The following is a 9962-nucleotide window of genomic DNA, read 5'->3' as shown; positions in this document are numbered from 1 at the left end:
TTTTTCGTAAGGGCAACGTGATTTTTCTCTCTGCCCCTCCCCCCCCCCCCCCCCCCTCTCTCTCTCTCTCTCGTCCCTGGAACCATCTTTTCTAAGGGCAAACAATTACTTTTTTTTAAGTCGTAGTTTTCATAAACTGCAGATTATGCTTTTTCAAAACTCTGAAAACATTTTTATACCTCAACAAAGTGGAACAGGAGATAAGACACTGACCAGCTTAAACTGGTTTTGACTCCTTAAATAGGTTATTGGTTAATCAAATCTTGAAGGTTTTTATAGAGACATTACTGCGCATGTGCAAGGCCGGAACCCACGTTTCCAGGATGACCCCGGAACCAAGAATCTTCAGTCTGGGGAACTCAAACAATAGAAATGTTGCCGTCGGACCCCTTAACCAGCTGAAGCAATAAGTCCTTCAGTAAGGAAAATCCGGCTTCCATCTGCCATAGTACCTTGTTTACCATATATGGACTGCTTTGAAAACAAGCCAATCAGCTTGTGCCAAGTTTGAAATTTCCCTAACCCCTTAAATTTTGCCCCAAACCCTGGCTGGGGGAGACAGATTTGAGCCCTGCCTCCTGTCTCCTTGCCGGTCGACCTTGCAATAAATCTTTTTCTTTTCTCAAAAGCTGGTGCCATAGTATTGGCTTCTATGCGCGCCAGGCAGTGAGCCCTTGCTCGGTGAGAATTCCTAGCGATCGCAAACGAACTAAGGTCCTGTGATCGCCTGGCTGAGGCATTGTAGCCCCCGGCTGGGTGTAGGCCCTCGTCACCGACCCTGAGTGGCCACCTAGACCCGATTTGTCTAGAGGCTCGGCTGTTGGGTTCCCGCTTCCCGCCGCAGCTGCGCACCAGGCTCCTCCGCGCTACTTTCACTTTTGGGGAAAGAAACAGCTCCTGGATCTTTTGGGTGAGTAACCTCATTAAAACGCGCTTGTGCCTAAATTGTCTAATAACAATTATTAGACAATAATTGTCTAATCAGGATTGTGGGTTAGAGTCCCACTCTAAGGGAGACAGTATGAAAAGTTCAATCCGTGGTCGGAGAACTAAGATCCCACAAGCCGCACAGCGCGGCCAAAAAAAACGTTATAGCCACCGAGGTACTCAAAAGATCCTGTTAGAATCCCAGGCCTTTGGATTTCTTTGTCTATGTCTGACTGTTTTATTTGTTAGGAATTGGCTAATAGGGTTAACTATTGGATGACCACAGAAAAACTTTATTGAATCTGTTTTATGTCATTTTGCTGTGGTCATCCTGAGGAAAAAACCCTTCCAAAATGGGGAATGATAACAGCGTACCAGATAGCACTCCCTTGAAAAGTGTTCTTTGAGGTTGGTCAATGTTTACCTCTAAGCCTATGAAAAAGAAGAAAATGATTTTATTTTGTAACACTGCCTGGCCCAAAGAGCTACTGGAGTCAGGGGAAAAATGGCCCCCAAATGGGTCTTTGAACTATAATGCTATTATACAATTAGACTCGTTTTGTAAGAGAGAGAAAAAAATGGGACGAAATCCCATATGTAGACTCATTTATGTCTTTATATAAGAGGAGGAATATGCATAAGGCATTTATTGATAAAATGATGGGTCAGAGGGAAGAACCTCACAAAAAGCCTGTTTTACCTGAGTCAAAGTCTAATGACGATCTAGTCCCTCCGTCTGCACCTTTTGCAGTAGCCCGACAGTCGGCACTTCCTTCGGTAGCCCCTCCCTCAGCACCTCTTGTGGTTCCCGCGAATCCTGAAGGGGATCTTCCTGCAGGCAGTGCCAAGGCTTTTACCAATCCTCCTAGGGCTGCTGGTCCGGTTCTGTACTCGCCCTTAGCAGATGGTCACAAAGGAATGGTCTCCCCTGCCTGTACCCTCCAGGGTATTCAGTTTGGCCCAGGGAACACTCTACCGTAGGCGGGACAATTTCCATTAAGGCAGGTCCCAGCAGGCTTGGATGACCAAGGCCAATCCAGAGCACTTGGAATCATGCATCATCGTTTATCAGTCATAGATTTACTTAATTATAAAGCTAAAATGCCATCTTATCAAGATGATCCTAGGAATATGGAGAATCTCTTTACATATATTTTTGCTTTTCATCCTAACTGGGCTGACATAGAGACCCTCATGAGTATCCTACTCAGTCCGGAGGAATGCAGCATGATATTAGAGAAGGTCTTCCAGGAAGCCAAAAGGCTTCTTGAATTAAAACCAAATAATCCAATCAGAACTCCAGCAAAGCAGGCCATCCCTGGAACTGAACCAGAATGGGATCCCAGTGACCCAGGGGATCAAGCAAGGCTGAATCATTATAAAGTTTGTTTAATAACTGGACTGCAGAAAGGGGCAAACAGCTTCAAGAGGGTCCAGAATGTACAGCAAGGGCCCGAGGAGGGCCCATTCACCTTCCTTGAAAGGCTTTATGAGGCTTTCCGAAAATATACTGATATTGATCCAGAACACCCAGATAACATGGGACTGGTCAATTTAAACTGTATCAGTCAGAGTGCCCCAGATATAAGAAAAAAACTACAACGACTGGAAGGGGGATCATGAACACCAACGTCTCAGTTGGTCCAGATTGCTTTTGAAGTGTTCAAAGGCCGATACGAAACTTGGGGAAAGCAGGAGCAATGCATCGTGAGGCAGGTTGCTCTGCTCAGCTGTAACCAGTCAAGACCCAGCAGGACGTCTGCAGGAGAGAACAAACGACCACGGGTAAGACCTCCAAAACCCACCCGGAAAGGCCATCCATCTGTTGGGCCACAACAGTGTGCCTTTTGTAAACAGGAAGGGCACTGGAAAAGGGAGTGTCCCAAAAACAGACAGGGCCCCCTCTTCCCCAAGATAACATCCATTACTGGTGTATCTGGGGAAGTCTCTCAGAAACCTTTTCTACAACGGCTTAAATGTCATGTAGAGAAAACACATGTAAAGTACAGCTTTGTGTATGTGCCTGGATGTCATAGTCCCTCATCAGGGCAAGAGGTACTAACAAATTTAAATGACCAGGTGGGTTTCTCAGCAGAAAAAGTAGACACCAAAGTACTCCCAGGTCAAGACTGTGCCCTCCAAGCTGCGCCATTACAATTGGGAGACAAGCCTCAACCAGATGTCCCTGAAGAAATTAAGGTAAGAGCAGAAGTTTGGGCTGATGGGACACCAGGAAGAGCCAAGACGGCTGACCCAGTTGTAGTAAAACTCCATCCAGGTGCCCAGGCTCCAAAGTTAAAGCAATACCCTTTAAAGAGGCACGCAAAGGAAGGTATAAAGCCTCTGATAAACACTTTTCTTAAATGCCAATTAATCCGACCTTGTCAATCCCCGTATAACACTCCCATCCTGCCAGTACAAAAACCTGGGACTATGGGCTTCCCTGGTGGCGCAGTGGTTGAGAATCTGCCTGCCAATGCAGGGGAAACGGGTTCGAGCCCTGGTCTGGGAAGATCCCACGTGCCGCGGAGCAACTAGGCCCGTGAGCCACAATTACTGAGCCTGCGCGTCTGGAGCCTGTGCTCCGCAACAAGAGAGGCCGCGATAATGAAAGGCCCGCGCACCGTGATGAAGAGTGGCCCCCGCTCACCGCAACTAGAGAAAGCCCTCGCACAGAAACGAAGACCCAACACAGCCAAAATAAATAAATAAATAAATAGAATTAAAAAAAAAAAAACAAAAAAATAAAAGTAAAAAAAAAAACAAAAAAAAACCCTGGGACTGGAGATTATCTTTTTTTTTTTTTTTTTTTTAAAGATTGATTGATTGATTGATTGCTATGTTGGGTCTTCGTTTCTGTGCGAGGGCTTTCTCTAGTTGCAGTGAGCGGGGGCCACTCTTCATCGCGGTGCGCGGGCCTCTCACTATTGTGGCCTCTTTTGTTGTGGAGCACAGGCTCCAGATGCGCAGGCTCAGTAGTTGTGGCTCACGGGCCTAGTTGCTCCGCGGCACATGGGAACTTCCCAGACCAGGGCTCGAACCCGTGTCCCCTGCATTAGCAGGCAGATTCTCAACCACTGCGCCACCAGGGAAGACCCAAGATTATCGTTTTGTACAGGATTTGAGAGCTATCCACCAAATTGTAGAGGATGTACATTCAGTGATGCCAGATCCTTATACTTTGCTTACAACTTTATCTGGAGACTTTTGCTGGTTTACAGTTCTGAACTTAAAAGATGCCTTTTATTGCATACCCCTAAGTCCTGAGTCCCAGGAACTGTTTGCCTTTGAGTGAAATGATCCAGAGACTAATATAAAACAGCAGTATTGCTGGACTGTACTTCCACAAGGATTTAAAAATGCCCCCACCATCTTTGTGGAGGCCTTAGCCAAGGACTTAAAGGATCTCCAATTAAATGAAGGAATCTTACTCCAGTATGTGGGTGATATACTAATCGCTAGTATAACTAAGGAAGCTTCAGACCAAAATACAATCCTCAGTTTAAACTTTTTGGCAGACCGGGGATATAAAATCTCCAAGGGAAAGGCACAAATTTCTCAACCAGCTGTAAAATATCTAGGAATTGAATTATCAAAAGGAGAAAGAAACTTGCTGCCAGATCGAAGGGAAGCATTAGCTGGAGTGGATGTACCCACCACCAGAAAGCAATTGAGAAGATTCTTAGGAATGGCTGGGTTTTGTCGTATTTGGATTCCTAACTTCGGACTTATAGTCAAACCTCTATATGAGGCTCTCAAAAGAAATGCCAATGAGCCATTAAGCTGGACTGCGAAATGCCATGAGTCATTCCGTACCATCAAGGAGAAAATTTCAACAGCCCCAGCACTTGGTCTCCCAGACATTAGAAAGTTATTTGATCTTTTTGTGCATGAAAGACAGAGCATGAGTCTTGGAGTGCTAACTCAAAATTTAAATACTGCCAGAAGGCCAGTGGCTTACTTTTCCAAACAATTGGATGTTGTAACTCAAGGATGGCCAGTTTGCCTCCGGGCTATGGCTGCAACCTGTGACCTTTTACAAGAAGCTGAAAAATTTACCCTGGGTTGGCCTACCACTGTGCACACGCCACATCGTGTGCAACTTTTACTTGAACAAAAGGGCCGCTATTGGCTTACTTTGGGGAGGCTGGGCAAATACCAGGCCATACTATTTGACAACCCAAAGGTAACATTAAAAGAAGTATCTGCTTTAAACCCAGCCACTCTGCTCCCCAGAAGAACCTGTTCACGATTGTACACGAAAACAGAAGAACCTGTTCATGATTGTATACGAAAAATTGAAGAAGACTATTCTAGAAGACCTGACCTGACTGATCAGCCTTTAGAGAATCCAGATATGGAAATGTTTGCAGTTGGGAACAGCTTCATGGATTGTGGACTCCGAAAAGCTGGATATGCAATAACAACTCATCAGGAGGTCCTAGAAGCAGAAGCCCTCCCTCCAGGTATGTCTGTCCAGAAGGCAGAGCTCGTAGCCCTCAGGAGAGCCCTGCATCTTGGAGCTAAGAAAAAGGTAACCATTTATACTGCTTCTAAGTATGCCTTCTCTGTCATGCATGCACATGGGGCCATGTGGAAAAAGAGAGGTCAACTAACATCAGGAAAGAAAAAAATTAAACATGCAGAGGAGATACTGGCCTTATTAAACTCTGTTTTAATGCTGGAAGAAGTAGCCATAGTACATTGCCCGCACCAAAAGACTGATAGCTGTATAGCTAAAGGAAATAATTTGGCTGAACACGCAGCAAAACAGGCGACCAGAGCCAAACACCCTAGCACTCATTCAAAGTGTGGACCTGTCCCTGTTTAAGCCTCATTATTCAGAAATGGATCTAGAGAGAGATGATGAATGGGGATTTCACGCTGACTCTTGAGACGTAGATGGTGATCAGTACCAAACAAACAAGGAAGGCTGGATATATAATGAACAGGGATTAGTGCTTATGCCCCAACATTTAATGGAAAGAATTATTACTCATCTACATCAAGGGAGGGATGCAACCTATCATTGGCTACAAAAGTTTATTGTTAGTCCATAAATGCAAAGGACCATCCAAAAGGTAATACAAAATTGCCTGATTTGCACCAGAAACAATCCTAAAGCTGGGCCACCTCCAATATTCAAAGAGGTGCAAACCCGAGGGACAGAACCAAGAGATGCCTGGCAAATAGACTTTACTGTTATGCCAAGAGCCATGGGACATTATAGATATTTGCTGGTATTTGTGGACACCTTCACAGGATGGGTCAAAGCTTTTCTGTGCTAGAGAGAGAAAGCTTCCTAGGTAAAAAGGCCTCACTGAAAGAAATTAGCCCTCATTTTGGGTTGCCTCTTTCAATTCAAAGTGACAGTGGAGGAGCTTTCATAGCCAAGGTAACTCAAGGGGTATCTGGGGCCCTCGAACTACAATAGAAGTTACATGCTTCATGGAGCCCTCATGACTGAAATGATGAATCATACCTTGAAAGAGACATTCACCGAAGTATGTCAAGAAACCAGCTTCACTTGAGATGATGTCTTAACAGTTGTCCTGCTGAGGGTAAGAGTAGCCCCTAGAAGCAAGTGCCACTTGAGCCCTTATGAAACGTTAATGGGAGACCCTTCCTTAAGACTAAGTATTATTGCTGTCTTGAAAGTGATCTCATTGTAAAAGAATTAAATACTATAAAATGTGTACAGTCTCTTGGTGCTATCTTATTTTCTGTATATAAATATGCCTCCAGCCAATTAACATTTCCCGCAGACATTCCTGTGCACTGCATAAGCCCAGGGAATTGGGTCCTCCTCAAACTTGTAAAAATTACTGCCCTGAGGATCAACTGCAACCCAAGTGGATTGGAGCCTATGAAGTCCTTCTGGTTACACATTCTTCAGTAGAGCTAAAAGGAGTTAAACCTTGGATACACCCCTCCAGAGTAAAAATAGTACCCATTTCTAACCAGCACCCCCCTTGTCCCCTTTACAATTCCCAAACAGGGCACGCTCTCCATGGACAGGAGGAAGTAGGAGGACCCAACCTTCCTAACACCAGGGGGGCCTGGAAACCCACTGCTGATTTCTCGGCCCCTAATTACACTTGTGAACCCTTAACTGAACTTCAGTTACTTTTCAAATAGAAACAGGACAGCTAAGTCTCTACCTGGTCAGGAAAAGAAGATGAGGACATCTCGAAAGTAGACAGCTCCGCCCAGAAGTCTGGACCAGGCCGATATAAATCCAAATTCAATCACTAAGAATGTTAAAAATAACATGTTTTCACTGGTTCCCAAAGAATAAGGTCTGTTTTTGGAGGACTGTTAAAATTAGGAATCATAGTTCTGTGTATCATGGGGTTAATCTTTTTACTCACCAAATTTTTTACTTATTGTCTATCTCATATATTTAAAAAGGCCTCCCCCACTCACATGTTGATTGCCAAAGACCTAAGCGTTCAAAGTGGGACTCATGAATATTTACAATCAAGTGCAAAAACAATTTTATTCCTCTTATAAAAATCTATGCCCCTTCTCAGCAGGAAGCAGCTAGAGCGGTCGTCACCCTATTTCCCTTAAGATTGAGGAATGTACAAAGTAAAAGGGGGGGACTAAAACAGCACATAAAACATTGACCGGCTTACCCTGGTTTTGTCTCCTTAAATAGGTTGTTGACTAATCAAACCTTGAGTTATTTTACAGAGACAGCACTCCCATGTGCAAGACAAGAACCCATGTCTCCAGGATGACCCCAGAACCAAGAATCTTCAGTCTACAGAGCTCAAACAATAGACATGTTGCCACTGGAGCCCTTTACCAAGCAAGAAGTTCTTCAGTAAGAAAAATCCAGCTTCCAGCTGCCCAAATAGCTTGATTCCAATCAGCTTCTGACCGTCAAGGCTAGCCAATAAGCTTGTGCCAAGTTTGAAATTCCCCTAACTTCTTACATTTTGCCCTGAACACTGGACAGGGAGACAGATTTGAGCCCTGCCTCCTGTCGGTTAACTCATAATAAAATGCTTTCTTTTCTCAAAAGCTGGTGCCATAGTATTCGCTTCTATGTGTGTTAGACAGTGAGCCCTTGCTTGGTAACAAAAGGATGAAAAAATATCCGCTGGTGCATAAAACATTTTATTATTTCTATCTGGTAGAGTGAAAATGATTACAGTATTTCCTGCTCATAGAGCAGTATTCCAAGCATCTATTAACACTAGTTTATATCCTCTAGCTTGAGGTGAAAACATTAGTTGTTTTATCAACATTAGTTGATGAAATTGCACCTGAGCTGGATGACCAGAACTGCTGAAGTTCTCAAGTCTTTAATGACAGATACGTACATTAACATTACCTTCGAAACTTACTTTATGTGTCTTCCTAAACAGTGTTCTTTTTTTTTTTTTTTCTACAGTATAGAATTGGAGACCCTGGACTTTAAAGTTCGACTTTGGACACTTCCAAATTTAACATGCTGTGTGATCTTATGGAAGTTGCTTAGGATTTCTGTGCCTCAGTTTCACTTTCCCCAAGTGTAAAAAAAGATAATAATAATAGCTCCTTCAAAGGTAGATTGTAAGGGGGCTTCCCTGGTGGCACAGTGGTTGAGAATCTGCCTGCCAATGCAGGGGACACGGGTTCGAGCCCTGGTCTGGGAAGATCCCACGTGCCGCGGAGCAGCTGGGCCCGTGAGCCACAATTACTGAGCCTGCGCTTCTGGAGCCTGTGCTCCACAACAAGAGAGGCCGTGACAGTGAGAGGCCCGCGCACCGCGATGAAGAGTGGCCCCTGCTTGCCATAACTGGAGAAAGCCCTCGCACAGAAACGAAGACCCAACACAGCCATAAATAAATAAATAAACAAATACTTTAAAAAAGGTAGATTGTAAGGATTAAATGAGTTACTATGCTAAAAAGCTTAGGAAAATGCTTAACCCATAGTAAGAGTTCTAAAGATGACCTATTATCATTATGGAGGTGTCTTGCCTGCCTTAAGAAGACATAATTCTCACTTCTCTAGTTATCCTTTTTTCCCCAAACACAAAAGCAGGAGGAAAAGCAAACACCTTGTGTTTTTATTCTCACTGACATGTTCCTGTAGGCCTCTCAGTATTAAAATCATATCATTCAGTAGTGTTGCATTTGGCTGCTATAATCAAGTTATCTGACTTAGAATGGGTTTTTTTAATGGGTTTCTTCTTGTGTTTTTAGCATGCCATTAATCTTTCTTTTTTTTAAATAAATTTATTTATTTATTTTTGGCTGCGTTAGGTCTTCATTGCTGCATGTAGGCTCTCTCTGGTTGCGACGAGCAGGGGCTACTCTTCATTGTGGCGCACGGGCTTCTCATTGCAGTGGCTTCTCATGTTGTGGAGCATGGGTTCTAGGCATGTGGGCTTCAATAGTTGTGGTGCATGTGCTCTAGAGTGCAGGCTCAGTTGTTGTGGTGCACGGGCTTAGTTGCTCCGCGGCATGTGGGATCTTCCTGGACCAGGGCTCGAACCTGTGTCCCCTGCATTGGTAGGCAGATTCTTAAGCACTGCGCCACCAGGGAAGTCCACCATTAATCTTTCTAAAGTGACAATTTCCTGTTGAGAAATGTTGCCATTTGTATTCCTAATGATGATTATAAATTGCAGTCATGTATTAACTCTTACTAGTCTTCATTTAAAGTAACATGCTTACTAATTTTCTGGTTTCATGACTTCCTGTCTCTGGAATATCGGTCATCTCTGGGTCTGTCCTCAGTCCACTGTTTTTACCTAGATGCTCATGGTGTAAGCCACCCACTGTTGGTAACTCTCAAAGTTGATTTACAGCCCTGAATTGACCTGGTATTTCCGATTCATATAGCTAGGCTTCTTACTGGCACTTCACATGGCTATTCCACTAGCAGCTCAAATACTCTATTCTAAAATATCACGAATACCGTTAACAGCCTGACCAACTTCAAAGATGAAAGATTTTGTCTTGGGCTTCCCTGGTGGTGCAGTGGTTAAGAATCCACCTGCCAATGCAGGGGACACAGGTTCGAGCCCTGGTCTGGGA

At 44.1% G+C, this 9962-nt stretch overlaps 2 protein-coding genes across 4 annotated transcripts in view; both read left to right on the top strand.

Moving 5' to 3' along the window:
• The first annotated feature begins 359 nt into the window (after window positions 1-359).
• Window positions 360-9962, top strand: part of FBXO42 (F-box protein 42) — a 100823-nt gene continuing 91220 nt past the window's right edge. The window contains exon 1 of the mRNA XM_059914486.1: window positions 360-910. The gene's annotated coding sequence lies outside the window, so the exon portion shown is untranslated. The remainder of the gene's footprint in view (window positions 911-9962) is intronic.
• On the top strand, window positions 4019-9125 carry LOC132359821 (uncharacterized). Of its 3 annotated transcripts, XM_059914519.1 has the most exons (3): window positions 4019-5461; window positions 7613-7756; window positions 8330-9125. In XM_059914519.1, exons 1-3 carry the CDS (start codon window positions 4616-4618, stop codon window positions 8354-8356), a joined length of 1017 nt encoding a protein of 338 aa, XP_059770502.1. In that variant the 5' UTR covers window positions 4019-4615; the 3' UTR covers window positions 8357-9125. The 3 variants fall into 3 exon arrangements, 2 of the variants coding, with proteins under 2 accessions (XP_059770502.1, XP_059770492.1); XR_009500953.1 differs by having other exon boundaries at window positions 4019-7756; XM_059914509.1 differs by lacking the exon at window positions 8330-9125 and having other exon boundaries at window positions 7613-7956.

This window comes from Balaenoptera ricei, chromosome 1, assembly GCF_028023285.1.
Source record: "Balaenoptera ricei isolate mBalRic1 chromosome 1, mBalRic1.hap2, whole genome shotgun sequence".
NCBI lineage: Eukaryota > Metazoa > Chordata > Mammalia > Artiodactyla > Balaenopteridae > Balaenoptera > Balaenoptera ricei.
This window is presented reverse-complemented; position numbering and strand designations above follow the sequence as displayed.

Excerpts from the sequence above, each read along its gene's own strand:
- LOC132359821 (XM_059914509.1), top strand. The coding sequence starts at position 4,616 with ATGGCTGGGTTTTGTCGTATTTGGATTCCTAACTTCGGACTTATAGTC. Across the intron at positions 5,462-7,612 it reads ATCTTGGAGCTAAGAAAAAG|TTATTTTACAGAGACAGCAC; the intron begins GTAACCATTTAT and ends TCAAACCTTGAG.